This window comes from Pristiophorus japonicus, chromosome 2, assembly GCF_044704955.1.
Source record: "Pristiophorus japonicus isolate sPriJap1 chromosome 2, sPriJap1.hap1, whole genome shotgun sequence".
Lineage (NCBI taxonomy): Eukaryota > Metazoa > Chordata > Chondrichthyes > Pristiophoridae > Pristiophorus > Pristiophorus japonicus.
Window position 1 is genome coordinate 47,651,050 of NC_091978.1, and position 14,506 is coordinate 47,665,555.

The 14,506-nt window shown below is 47.2% G+C and overlaps 1 protein-coding gene and 1 long non-coding RNA gene across 7 annotated transcripts in view; both read right to left on the reverse strand.

Moving 5' to 3' along the window:
- The window catches only part of st8sia5 (ST8 alpha-N-acetyl-neuraminide alpha-2,8-sialyltransferase 5), a 64,157-nt gene extending 61,645 nt beyond the window's left edge, over window positions 1-2,512 (reverse strand). For all 6 annotated transcript variants that reach the window (XM_070866941.1, XM_070866940.1, XM_070866937.1 and 3 more), the window contains exon 1: window positions 1,486-2,512. In XM_070866941.1, the coding sequence (XP_070723042.1) occupies window positions 1,486-1,610 (125 nt within the window). In that variant the 5' untranslated portion in view covers window positions 1,611-2,512. The remainder of the gene's footprint in view (window positions 1-1,485) is intronic.
- A 7,543-nt stretch (window positions 2,513-10,055) lies between these two features.
- The window catches only part of LOC139237776 (uncharacterized), a 34,969-nt gene continuing 30,518 nt past the window's right edge, over window positions 10,056-14,506 (reverse strand). Inside the window, exon 3 of the long non-coding RNA XR_011588516.1 lies at window positions 10,056-11,052. This is a non-coding gene — a long non-coding RNA (uncharacterized lncRNA). The remainder of the gene's footprint in view (window positions 11,053-14,506) is intronic.

A 14,506-nucleotide genomic window follows, 5' to 3' on the forward strand; every position in this document is an offset into this window, starting at 1 on the left:
GAGAAAATCCCCAATCATCTCCCATTGACTTTCAGTGGCACCACCCGCGCCATGTCCACCACTACTGCCATCTTGGGGCACTGCTGACCAGAAACTGAACTGGACCAATCATTTCAATGCTGTGGGTGCAGGAGCAGGGCAGAGGCTGGGTAGTCTGCAACGAATGGCTGAGCTCCCGAGCCCTGAAAGCCTAACCTTCCATCTACAAGGTTCAACTCAGGAGTGTGATCGAATACACATCATTTGCCAAGATGGGTGCAGCCACAACAACACTCCAAGAAGTTCGAAACCATCTCGAACACAGTGGTTTACTTGATTCCGTTCCAAGGTGCCTTGAGAAGGCAGAGGTGGGCTGCAATATGTACAAACAACAGGATGCACTGCAGCAAATCACCAGGACTACTTTGACATTGTCAGCTGTGGCTCAGTGGGTACTACTGCCTGAATCAGAAGTTTGTAGGTTCAAGTCCCACTCCAGAGACTCGAGCACAAAATCTAGGCTGACACTCCAGTGCAGTGCTGAAGGATAGCTGCATAGTCAGAGGTGCTGTCTTTCAGATGAGATGTTAAACCAAGGTCCCGTCTGCCCGCTCAGGTGAATGTAAAAGATCCCATGACGCTATTTCAAAGAGGAGCAGGGGCATTATCCCCAGTGTCATGGCCTATCAACCAACATCACTATAACAGATCGTCTGGCCATTATTGCACTGCTATTTGTGGGACCTTGCTGTGTATAAATTGGCTGCCCTGTTTCCTACATTGCAACACTTCAAAAATTCTTCATTGGCTCTAAAGCATTTTGGGATGTCCCAAGGTTGTGAAAGCCGCAATATAACTGCAAATTATCTCTCTCTTTCCCCCGACCATGACCTCTACCAGGGAAAAGGACAAGAACAGAAATGTCTTGTGAATACAATCACTTTCAATTCCCCCTCCAAGTCATGCATCATCTTAACTTAGATATATATCACTGTTCTCTTATCGTCGGTGAGACAATAATCCTGGAATACCCCTACCTAGTACCATGGTTGGAACCCCATCATTGCCTTCTCAGGGCACCTTGGAATGGGCGATAAATGCAACCTTGCCAGCATTGTCCACAATCCGAGAACAAATGTAAAAATTGGCCCTCAGCCAATGTTTGCAGTATTGATCACTGTCCATTGACCCTTTACTGGAAAATATGCAATTACGAGCACTGAATAAAGGCAGAATGAATTGGGCTGAAAGCCTGCTGATAATCTCTGCCTCAGATCACATGCGACAATGGTCACATGGGGGGTTGGAAGAGGAGACACTAGCGATCTTTTGGCACCCATGTACTCATACCCTGACAACAATCTTCGGGAGACGTGGGAATTTGAGATGGAAAAATGAAAGTCTCTATAATTAGAAGCTGCTGTTCCTTGCAGTCCCGCACACATCTAAAGCATTATCCATTGACAACTATTTAGAAGGCGGCAACTTTAACACAGAACACCTTACCTTTTTATGTAGTTCTTGCCGTTGAGGATCTGCTGCAGCAAGGTGACGATTGCAAAAGAACAAATAAATATGAAAAACAGGGCTCTGTTTCCCAACAGATCTCTTCCGGAAGGGTCTGAATACATTCCTTCAACATGAAGATGACCCTCTCGGAGGACCGTTGGCTGGGTGTCGGTCGGCCTCTGGTCTTATTTCAAGCCCTCTCCCAGGGAAGATCTCCGAGCTGCAGCAATTACTTACATCTACTGCAGCAACGGCCAATGAAAGCCAGGCGCCAAGATGCGTTGGACCAGCAATCGCCAAACTCTTGATTCACCCCTGAAATCTGTTACCACGGATGGCTGGGGCTGCAATCTTCTTAAAAAGCCCCCCCCCAAAAAAAAGTTCCTTCCTATATTTTCGAATAAAATAAAATTGCTAAAATAGATTTTCTTGGGTTTCCCCCCCAACCAGCTCCTGCAGCAAAGCAGCACTAATGTCGAAATAAATGGTCCCGGGTTGAGGTAGTGCAGATGGGTTTAAATGTGATCAAATTGAGCGAGGTGCTGCCAGGATAGAGACTGGTCGCTCCGGAAACATTGCTTTTTTTTTAAACCGTGCTGGTCTGGTGCCGATCGCAGGAGAGGAGGAGGAGGAACAGCGGGGTCGAAGGCAGCTTCTCCCGGTGCTACCCACACTGAAAGGGTCTCACTGGAGGACGGCCGGTTCCACAGATCAGTGATTCGGCCAGGCTCGCTCCTCCACAAGCAGACATGTTTAAACTGTGTGTGTGTGTGTGTTTATTTTACGCCGATCTTAATACTTACAAAATAATCTAAAGGAAAAAAAAGCATTTCAAATCATTAAAACATACACACGAGTGCATTTTTTTTGACTCGCAGGAGTCAAGTCGGTTTCAAGGTGCAAACGTTTCCCATATCTAGACTTGGCATTTCTCTGTCTGTTTCTTCACCTCCCTTCTACCCGTCTCACGTCTTTCCCTCCTTCTGGTTTGCTTGCCTCCCTATCTCTTTCCCCCTTCCTCCTTCTCTCGCTCTCTCAGAATAATAAACAAGGTCACTAGCGCAATCTCGTCAAGGACAGAGCTTCCCCGCCCCGCCCCGCCGCGCCGTTTCTTCAAACACACGTATAATCCATCTGGTCAAAATGTTTTATTTATATACAAATTAACAGATTGCTTTTTATTGGATTCCACTAAATATGCTTCTAAACATACGGTGAGGGATTACAGTTAGTAATTATCTTTAAAAAAGAACCCAAAATGTCTAAATGCTAAGGTAGCAATGTAATCACTAATTCACAATTTGAATTATGCAGCTAATAGGATTGCATTTAATATGGATGAATATGCATTATAGTTTAGAAATGACTGATGCTGATAGTGCACGCCACATAATGCGTTCCTCTGCCATTTACTGCACGTTGTTTCAGTAGGAATATTATTGAGACAAAATGTGCTTGAGCAGGGCATTTTGCAGTGTGCCGGAGATGGGTTTATTTCTCACCTTTCAGCACGAAAAAAATTTGCACCGTGAAAAATATTTGCACCGTAACTTGATGGAAGTATGAGCTGATCATCATCATCATAGGCAGCCACTTGACTTGCTTCCACTCTAAAAGTGAGTTCTCAGGGTGACTGTACAGTCCAATACGGACCTACAGTCTCTGTCACAGGTGGGGCAGACAGGAAAGGGTGGGTGGGGAGCCTGGTTTGCCATACGCTCCTTCCGCTGCCCGCGCTTGACTTCTGCTTGTTCTCGGCGATGGGACTCGAGGTGCTCAGCGCCCTCCCGGATGCTCTTCCTCCACTTTGGGCGGTCGTGGGCCAGGGATTCCCAGGAGTCGGTGGGAATGTTGTACTTTATCAAGGAGGATTGGAGGATGCGCTTGAAACGTTTCCTCTACTCACCTGGGGCTCGCTTGCCATGTTGAAACTCCGTGTTGAGCGCTGGCTTTGGGAGTCTCAGGTCGGGCATGCGGATGATGTGGCCCACCCAACGGAGCTGATCAAGCATGGTCAGTGCTTCGATGCTGGGGATGTGAGGCCTGAGCGAGAACACTGACGTTGGTGCATCCATTGGCAGGATAAACATAAGAAATAGGAACAGGAGTAGGCCATACAGCCCCTCGAGCTTGCTCCGCCATTCAATAAGATCATGGCTGATCTGATCATGGACTCAGCTCCACTTCCCTGCCCGCTCCCCATAACCCCTTATCATTTAAGAAACTGTCTATTTCTGTCTTAAATTTATTCAATGTCCCAGCTTCCACAGCTCTCTGAGGCAGTGAATTCCACAGATTTACAACCCTCTGAGAAGAAATTTCTCCTCATCTCAGTTTTAAATGGGCAGCCCCTTATTCTAAGATCTTGCCCTCTAGTTCTAGTCTCCCCCATCAGTGGAAACATCCTCTCTGCATCCACCTTGTCAAGCCCCCTCATAATCTTATACGTTTCGATAAGATCACCTCTCATTCTTCTGAATTCCAATGAGTAGAGGCCCTGTTGTGGAGGCAGTGCTGGTGGTACTTCTCCAGTATTTTGAGGTGTCTGCTGTATATAATCCATGTCTCTGAGCCATATAGGAGGGCTGATAAAGGCGAGGCGAGGGCAACGGATCATTTTATTTTTCTTCATTCACGGGTTGTGGGTGTCGCTGGCAAGGCCAGCATTTATTGTCCATCCCTAGTTACCCTCGAGAAGGTGGTGGTAAGCCACCTTCTTGAATACAACTGTGGCTTGCAAGGCCATTTCAGAGGGCAGTTAAGAGTCAACCACCTCGCTGTGGGTCAGGTGTCATATATAGGCCAGACTGGGTAAGGATAGCAGATTTCCTTCCCTAAAAGGACATTAGTGAACCAGATGGGACTTCAGTGAACAGTGGAACCAACAGTGTATTTACTTAACCAATGAGATTTAAGGATTGAGAAAGAAACAGAGGAACGACGGTTAAGTAAGGTGAATTAGAATGGGTGAATTAGAGTCAAATCAAGTACTGAAAGAGAGGAAAAGAAAGATTTGATTAAGAGAGAGAGAAAAATAAGACAAAAAGAAAAAGTCAGGAAAAACATTTAAAAATGTTCAATTTCGCATTTTAAAATCTCTAACAACAATTAACTATATGCAGGAATGAAATTGAACCGCACACGCACAAGCTCAGCAGAATCTAGAAGCCTGGGGATGGCCTGCAGACTTCTCTACAACCAGTGGTGCGAGGGAGGGCTGGGAGGGGAGGAAAAGACCAAATTCCCCCCTCCACTTCACCCTCCCTCCCCCCATCCAGCAACCCAACTGAGAAATTAAAAAATACAACTGAACAATGAAAGTGGCCCTGAAACTCAACCCAGTAACCTCCAGCTTGTGTATGGGAAGAGGGGCTTGAATATGGTTCTGACAAGAAATGCTGAAACCTTTAACCTGTCTTTTATCTTTCTCAATGTTGATGGGCATTCCCACCAGTTTGTTCTTATTTCAAATTTCCAACAGTTGGAGTTCTTTTCTTTTTATCCCTCGAGTATCAGACTTAAAAAGAAAAACACTCCGTGTAAGGTGATCAAGGCACTTTATGAACATGCCGAACCCTTAAGTGGTATTTGTTGTGCTAACCATGTAGAAGTTATTTTTGCAGCAGGTCAATATACACGCCGCCAATGTAAAAACTTTCGATTTTAAAATGTCTTGAGCAAATAAAACCCAATTATGTGCAAAGTGCAAATTGAAAAATTTTCATTCAAGACAAAACTTACATGGTAAATTTATATGCTAACACAACTAGATGATGTGGAAATATGCTAATTTATCGAAAGCCATTACGTGAATGCAGCACTGCTGCAGAAAAGATGGTGCATGCCAAAAGTTGCCTATCAGAAGTATATCTAACATTGCTATTCAGACACAATGTATGTACAGGTGCACCATTTGCAACATATCGATTAGCTGTTGCACATGGGGAAACGGTGTACAGCACTGCAATGGAGGATTCCTTACTTATTCAAGCTGAAGCTTGGGTGTCTGCAGACCCAGCAGCTTGTAGCTCATTCCATAGCAGCCTTTTCCACTGAAGCTCAACAGGACAATATGCTGGACCAAATTGTGTAGTCAATAGATGCATCTGAAAAAGTGCATTTGTTCAGTGTCGAGGAAATATTTAGCTTAAATTAACTCAGGCGGAGACTTTCAGAATTGCACTTCGAGAGAATTTTATTTTTAAAAAGCGAGATATCTCGGAGAGCCTGCTTGGACCGTACCAAGGCAGAAGACCCTGCTCTACAAGCAAATTGTCCCTATCTTTATACAGAAATAGAATACAGAAAGAGAAAAGGAATCTTATTCATTAGTTTCGTGAGTACAAAGGTCGTCTCGGGAGGCACACACTCTATCTGTCCTTGCATAATTTCTCCCTGTTCACAGTCTGATAAGCAGAATATCAGGAGACTCCCTTTTAATACCAGATAGTCATTTAATTACATTTCTAAGTTTCAAGGCTAAAAAGTGTGGGTGTTGTTCTAGTCCTATTATTTCTTCAAATATAGCAAAAACAGAATTTAACCCTTCCCTTTACCATAAGCCATAGATTCATAGATTCTTTCTTCCACATTCAGTAATCATGGGATGTGGTAACACATCATCATATTATGCTTGATTGCCACTGCAGCTTAGTTTGTGGTGCTCAAATCCATGTGAGTTCAGCAAAAAACATGAAAAAAACAATTGTAGCCATTATGGGTTGTATCAAACCCCTACCTAGAGAATATGGTGTAATATTGATCCAAAATGATCTTCCTCCTCAATGCTATGGAGGCCACGACATAAACAGCTTGCACTTACATAGCATCTTTATCATACTGGAATATTACATGGTATTTCACAGACATGAAACCAGAACCAAGAAATAGAATCATAGAATCATACAACACAGAAGGAGACTATTTAGCCCATTGTGCCTGTGCCGGCTCTTTAAAAGATCTCTTCAAATAGTCCCGCTCTCTGGCTCTTTCTCCTAAGTCCTGCAAATGTTTTCCTTTAGTGAGTGACAAATTGGGGGCTCAATTTTCCCCAGTAATTGTGCTGTTTTTTTTGGAGCAGGCTACTTTTTCTGGCCTAACTTAAAGATCCCCAGTTTCACTGGAATTTAGAAGAATGAGAGGGGATCTCAGAAACATATAAGATTCTGACAGGATTGGACAGGTTAGATGCAGGAAGAATGTTCCCTATGTTGGGGAAGTCCAGAACCAAGGGTCACAGACTAAGGATAAGGGGTAAGCCATTTAGGACTGAGATGAGGAGAAACTTCTTCACTCAGAGAATTGTAAACCTGTGGAATTCTCTACCACAGAAAGTTGTTGAAGCCAGTTCTTTAGATATATTCAAAAGGGAGTTCGAAGTGGCCCTTACGGTTAAAGGGATCAAGGGGTATGGAGAGAAAGCAGGAATGGGGTGCTGAAGTTGCATGATCAGCCATGATCATATTGAATAGTGGTGCAGGCTCGAAGGGCCGAATGGCCTACTCTTGCACCTACTTTCTATGTTTCTATGTTTCTCCAATCAATTTGCACCAGTGTAACTCAGTTAGTTACAAATTTTGTAAGTCAGTTTTTTTTCAGCCTAAGGGGGCGTAACCAGCTACCAATGCTATTTCTGGCCATTTACGGATGTTTAGCCGGCTGAGAGTTACTCCAGTTCTGATTAGGCCAGCGTATGTGGCCTGTCCTGAAAAACCTTCCCTAGAGTTAAGGAAATCGGCACAGATAAGGAATGCGGCACAGCAGATGCCCGGAAACACTGAAAGAATTGAAAAACACATAGCAGCAACTTACCTCCAACCCGCCTGAAGGCTGTCCCGGGTCCCAATTCACACACACACAGGAAGGCTGTCCGGTTCCATTCCAGTATATAGAGATGGCAATTCAGGCCATTGCTGCTAGGAGCACATGAAGAGGAGGAGGCGTTGAGCATGATCGGTGCATTAACTACTGGACTTCAGATTAGATGGTAAGCAAGGGGGAGAAAATAGGGGAATGAATTGCAAGTTGAGGCCATGGGGGGAGTGAGGTATTGGGGGGGGAGGGGAGACAAGGCAAGACATAAGAAATAGGAGCAGGAGTAGGCCATTTGGCCCCTCGAGCCTGCTCCGCCATTCAATAAGATTATGACTGATCTGACCATGGACTCAGCTCCACTTCCCCGCCTGCTCCCTATAGCCCTTTATTCCCTTATCGCTCAAAAATCTGTCTATCTCCGCCTTAAATATATTCAATTAAGAAGCCTCCACAGATCTCTGGGGCAGAGAATTCCATAGATTTACAACCCTCTGAGAGAAGAAATTTCTCCTCATCTCAGTTTTAAATGGGCGTCCCCTTATTCTATGACTATGTCCCCTAGTTTTAGTTTCCTCTATGAGTGGAAATATCCTCTCTGCATCCACCTTGTAGAGCCCCCTCATTATCTTATGATTCAATAAGATCACCTCTCATTCTTCTGAAATCCAGTATGTATAGGTCTAACCTACTCAACCTATCCTCATAAGTCAACCCCCTCATCGCCGGAATCAACCTAGTGAATCTTCTCTGAACAGCCTCCAATGTAAGTATATCCTTCCTTAAATACAGAGACCAAAACTACGTAGGTCTCCAGGTGTGGCCTCACCAATACCCTGTACAGTTGTAGCAGGACTTCACTGCAAGGAGGGAGAGAAGAGGCAAGGGCTATATATGACTCACATACTCCAACAAAGACAGAGAAAACAAAATGGGCAAGAGGCAAATGGAAACAGAGGGCGAGGGAACAATTAAAACAAATGTGAATAGTTAAAATAAAAGGCTGATATCAGTAAATGTGAGCATGAAGCTATTCCTAACCATCCTGGCCTATAATGACTCCAGTCCTTCCCTTGGAGGCAGTTCCACAGATCCCTGAAACATAGAAACATAGAAAATAGGTGCAGGAGTAGGCCATTCAGCCCTTCGAGCCTGCACCGCCATTCAACAAGATCTTGGCTGATCACCCACCCCAGCACCTCCCCCCCACGCCCCCTCCACACACCCCCAACCTCTCCAGCCGCAAGGACCACATCCAACTCCCTCCCGAACACATCCAATGAACTGGCATCAACAACTCTCCGCAGCAGGGAACCCCACAGACCAACAACTCCCCGAGTGAAGAAGTCTCTCCCAATCCCAGTCCCAAACAGCCCACCCCCCATCCCAAGAGCATGCCCCCCTCCGTCAGCTCCGGACCCACCCAACATTGGGAACACTCCCCCCGCACTCAACCCGCCCCATCCCGTCAGAATCCTTCCCAAATGCCGAACACCCCCGGATGTCGAGCCCCCAGCCCCGGCCACCCCGGAGCCACGCCCCCGCGACGCCAACCACACCACATCCACCAACCGCCATCTATGCAGTCAACCCGTCCACCCCACTCTGAACACTCCCCGCACCGAGGCACAGAGCCCCCAGGCCCGCCCCTCCAACACACTTCGCCCCGCAGACCTACGCTGCAATGTGGCCCCTCCTGTCCCTCGCCCTGGGTTTCTCTGCCCCCCAGCTCCACCACTCTCCCCTCCATCCCCCGTCCCCGTCTCCCCTCAACTTCCCTCTGCCTCCCCGCACAGGCTCCCATCTTGGGGGCAGTAATCTTCTGGGGCAGGGAATTTTAGCCCCCAACGTGAAAGTCCTGCTCCCGTCGCAGAATTGGCCTTACCACACCTCAGTGAAGATAGCAGGCCAAGTAGATAAGGTGGTTAAAAAGACTATGGAATAATTGACTTTATTTGTCAAGCTTGGAATACAAGAGCAAGGAGGTTATGCTTGAACTGTATAAAAAACTAGTTAGGCCACAGCTGGAGTACTGTGTGCAGTTCTAGTCACCCCATTACAAGAAAGATGTGATTGCACTGGGAAGGGTGCAGAGGATATTTACAAGAATGTTGCCTGGACTGGAGAATTTTAGCCAGGAGGAAAGATTAGACATGCTGGATTTGTTTTCTTTGGAACAGAGGAGGCCGAGGGGAGGCCTGATGGAGATGTATCAAATTATGAGGGGTCTGGATAGAGTGGATAGGAAGGACCTATTTCCCTTGGCAGAGGGGTCAACAATCAGGGGGCTTAGATTTAAAGTAATTGGGGGGAGATATAGAGGAGATAAATGGGGAAATTTATTTACCCAGAGGGGTGGGGTCTGGAACTCACTGCCTGAAAGGGTGATAGAGGCAGAAAACCTCACCACATTAAAAAAAATACTTGGATGTGCACTTAAAGTGCCGTAATTTACAGGGCTACGGACCAAGAGCTGGAAAGTGGGATTAGGCTGGATAGTTCTTGGTCGGCCGGCGCGGACACGGTGGGCCAAAATGGCCTCTTTCCATGCTGTAAATTTTATGATTCTATGATTCTAAGAAGGCCCATCGCCGCCTTCGCTGGGCAACTAGGGAGGGGCAATAAATGTTGATGATCACAACCTGGGACTGCATTAAAATAAAATTGTCCTGGGAATCTTTCGTCCATCTGAGAGGACAGATGGTGCCTCACTTAAATATCTCATCTGAAAAATGCACCTCCAATAGTGCCGCACTGATTAGCTTGGGTTATATGCTCAGGTCTCTGGAGTGGAACTGGAATCAATAACCTTCTGACTCAGAGGTGAGAATGTTACCACTGAGTCAAGACTGACACTTGATTTCCTTTTCAGGTTTTTATTTATGTATTTGTTTTTATTTCTCCAATACAAGTGAAGAGATGTTGGATACACTACCGCTTAAGGCACAAAGCTCATGTAACTACTGTTTTCTCATGTCTGGGCTGTTCCTATAGGAGCTGTTGGTCAGCCTTTTGCTAGTTTTCTAGTTTGGCACGCATGAGATGGAGAGCAGAAGAAAGATAGGCAGAAAGAGAGAAACAGAGAAAAATAAATAGGGGCAGGACAGAAGGAGACAGAGGGAGAGGAAACGATGAAAGGAAGTGTGCATTTTTCACAGGTCCACTCACTTCTGTCTCCAATCATTTTGAAGGCAGACCGAGAAAACACGTGGTTAGATGAGACCAGATATGAATTGTTAAGCTGCATTTTTTCACAGCATGTGAACATACAGAGCAACAGTTATGATCAGACTCATTTAATTCAATCTGTACAACCTATCTTTTGTTAATCATAGGCAGTCCCTCGGAATCGAGGAAAACTTGCTTCCACTCCCAAAGTGAGTTCTCTGGTGGCTGAACAGTCCAATGCAAGAGCCACAGACCCTGTCACTGGTGGAACAGACATTCTTCGAGGGAATGGGTGGGTGGGGCTGGTTTGCCATGCGCTCCTTCCGCTGTCTGTGCTCGACCTCTTCACGCTCTTTGCGTTGAGACTCGAAGAACTCAATGCCCTCCCGGATGCACTTTCTCCACCTCGGGCGGGCTTCGGCTAGGGTCTCCCAGGTGTCAGTGGTGATGTCGCACTTTATCAGGGAGGCTTTGAGGGTGTCCTTGTTAATACAAAATGATGATCAGCTATGCTTCCCCACATCAGTACGTCATCTTGAAATAAAAACAGAAAATGCTGGAAATACTCAGTGGGTCAGGCAGCAGCTGTAGAGAGGGAGAGAAACAGAGTTAACTGTTATGTAATGATGTGTGTATCATCCTGGTACCTTAAATGTAATGTGAGCACTATGCCACACCACAGAGGGCGCTGTGGTGGGAAACCTGGAAGTACCTAGAACAGGCACTATATAAGGCTGACCACCACACCTGAGAGGCACTCTGGAGCTGAACAATAAAGGACGAAGGTCACAGCAGTTAGATTTACACCAGACCGTGTGGAGTCAGTGATTTGTGTGCCACATACACCACATTGGCAACGAGGAAGCAGACAAACTCCACGCAACCATGGCTACTCTGGGCTCGCTAAAAGATTTTACCGTGGGCAATGATTGGGAGGCCTTCATGGAAAGGTTCGAGTACTACTTCACATCAAACGACCTGACGGAGGACATGGACGCAATGAGAGATAAGCGTAAGGTGATATTGCTCTCCAGTTGTGGAGATGAGGTTTACTGTCTCGTCAGGGATTTGCTGGCATCCGGGAGCGCCAGGGACAAGTCATACGAGCAGCTGACTGAACTCATTCGTGACCAGTTGAAACCGAAGGAGAGCATCCTCACGGCCAGATACAAATTTTACCATCACTGCAGACCCGAGGGCCAGGATGTCACCAAATATGCTGCGGACCTCAGGAGACTCGCGGCGCCGTGTGATTTTGGCGCACACCTTGACGAGGCGTTACGGGACGTTTTCGCTATGGGGATTGGCCACGAGAGCCTCCTTCACAAGCTGTTCGCCACGGAACCCACAGTCACTCTGACAAAGGCCATCACCATCAGCCGGGTAGATTTGACCTCGACTTGCAGCACCAAGCAAATGATCCACACAGTCTCGAACCCGGCAGGCACTGTCCACAGGATAGCGCCCACCATGGACAAAACTGCAGAACGTGGCTCTGTCCGGGGCAGAGAGCACGGACCTCGGGGTCCTGGAACTCAGAGTCCGCTGAGGGGGGCCAATCAAGCAGCACCATGCTGGCGCTGTGGAGGAAGCCATGGGGCTCACCGGTGCAGGTTTGCGGAGTACACGTGCAATACCTGCCACACGAAAGGCCACCTTCAGCGTATGAGTAAAATAAATCGGACTCACCATGTGGCTGAGGAGATGGGGGATGATCCACCATCCAGCGAGGAGCAGGCAGAAGATGATGAGGTGTTGGGACTGTACACGTGTACCGACGACTCGCCCCCAGTGATAATGGAAGTAAAAATCAACGGAGTCCCTGTGAGTATGGAAGTGGACACGGGCTCGGGTCCATCGTTGATGAGTCGGAGAACTTTTGATAAACTGTGGATTAACCCAGCTGCATGACCCAAGCTGGTCCCGGTCACGGCAAAGCTGCGTACCTACACCAGGGAACTAATACCTGTTCTCGGCAGAGCGATGGTGCAGGTATCCCACGGGGACGAGACGCACGGTTTACCTTTGTGGGTCGTTGCAGGCGATGGGCCGATGCTCCTTAGCCGGAGGTGAATGGGGACGGTCCGTGGGAGCTGGGAAGACTTCACCACTCCACAGGCTGCTGCTCCCCGGGGTGCTGCCGTGCCCCGGGTCCCCAGAGAGCAGCGCCGACCGAGCTGGAGCTGCAGCCGCAGCCTCAATCCACCCACAGGCAAGCCCCAGCCCCGGACCTCACACCGAGATCCTGCAGCCTCAGCCCCCACAGGCAGGGGGAAGAGAGGGGCCTAGTGGAGGGAGGGGTGAGCCGGCGGGGTGCGAGGGATCCAGGATGGCCGACGGATCGGAGGGGCCCACGCAGAGGGAGAGTCGGGCGGCGGAAGCAGCTGGAGGTCGGCGGCTACGGAGGCCGCGGGGGAGGCGGTCGCTGGAGAGGCCACGACGGCCGCAGGGGAGGCGGCGACGATGGCCGCAGGAGAGGCGGCAAGTCAGGTGGCAGCGGAGGGGAGCGGAGGCTGCAACGACGGAGGGCATCCGGAGCGGCGGAGAGCAAGATGGCGGCGGCATCGTGTCCAGAGCAGCAGAGCATCAAAGATGGCAGCGTCCAAGGAGAAGCCTTGTGGAATCCTCCTGCATCAAAGATAGCGCCTTAAAAAGGAAATGCACCCGGGAGTCTTAAAAGGGCCTTACCAAGAGGTGGTCCCCACAAAGGACTTCTGTAAGGCAGAGCGATTCTAAAATGTGCTATGTTAATGTGAGATGGCGAATTTATAATAAGAATTAATTTTTTAATGCTGAATGGCCACTGTATTTGTGTAAAATAATGGATTTGAAGTACAATTAATAATAAGGGCTAACAAGGAAATCAGGGATCCGTTACCAGTCAATAACTAGTTAATGTACAAGATAATATGTACCATACTAACGCACTGTCTATGCCTACCTGCCTTCCGTTGGACAAGTGTGATGTTATGTATTGATGTATGTATCGTCGTCCTGGTGGGGGGGGAAGGTGATGTTATGTAATGATGTGTGTATCGTCCTGGTCCCTTAAATGTAATGTAAGCACTACACCACACCACAGAGGGCGCTGTGGTGGGAAACCTGGAAGTACCTAGAACAGGCTCTATATAAGGCTGACCACCACACCCGAGAGGCACTCTGGAGCTGAACAATAAAGGACGACGGTCACAGCAGTTAGATTTACACCAGACCATGTGGAGTCAGTGATTTGTGTGCTACATACACCACATTAACGTTTCAGGTCGATGACCTTGCTTGGTTTAAACAAAATAACCACTAGCTACCCTCCTACATTCTCCTTCAAAGCTTGCCCTCACAGCTATCACTTTTAAAAACCTGACTGAATTTACTGACTTTGCTAGACCGGACTGTCCGTGGGTGCTCCTGTTGCTGTTTTTATTCCCCTGAGTTCACAGCCTGGCTGCCAAGTGTCAAGGATCAGAAATTTCCAACACAAAGGGTGCGAGGTATTTACCAATTACCGAGACAGGCTGTTTACACTTTGGGGAAAACTTCAGTGTCTAAATTGTGAGCATAATAACTTTTTGTGCCTACACTTTATTTTAAAAACCCAACATTTCGAAGTAACTTTTTTTCAAAATCCATTCTGTGGAAACGGTCAAAAATTCTCAAAACGAGACAAGTTTTTATTAGGGTTGCCAAATAGCTGTTTTTTTTTGCCACCTAGTGACATTTTAAAAATGGATGCTGGTAGCCTGGTTGTTTTTTAAAAAGACACTGGCCAGTGGAATTCTGTAGCCCAAGCGGAAAAATGAGGAGAAATAACTTCTGAGGGTGATCAGGTCCTGGGAGAGTTGAGGAGGTTCTTCTTTGCCATCTTCCTCGAATGTCACTGATCACTGCAGGTTTGGATGTTTTATACCATCTTCCTGAGTCTGTTGCTGAGCAGAACACTATGTAGAGACTTGTTTTTCTTCCATTTCTCATGATTCAGCATCTGTCGTATCACTTTCTTTGTTATTTCTCCTTGCCTTTCGCTGTCAGCAGACTGAATAAG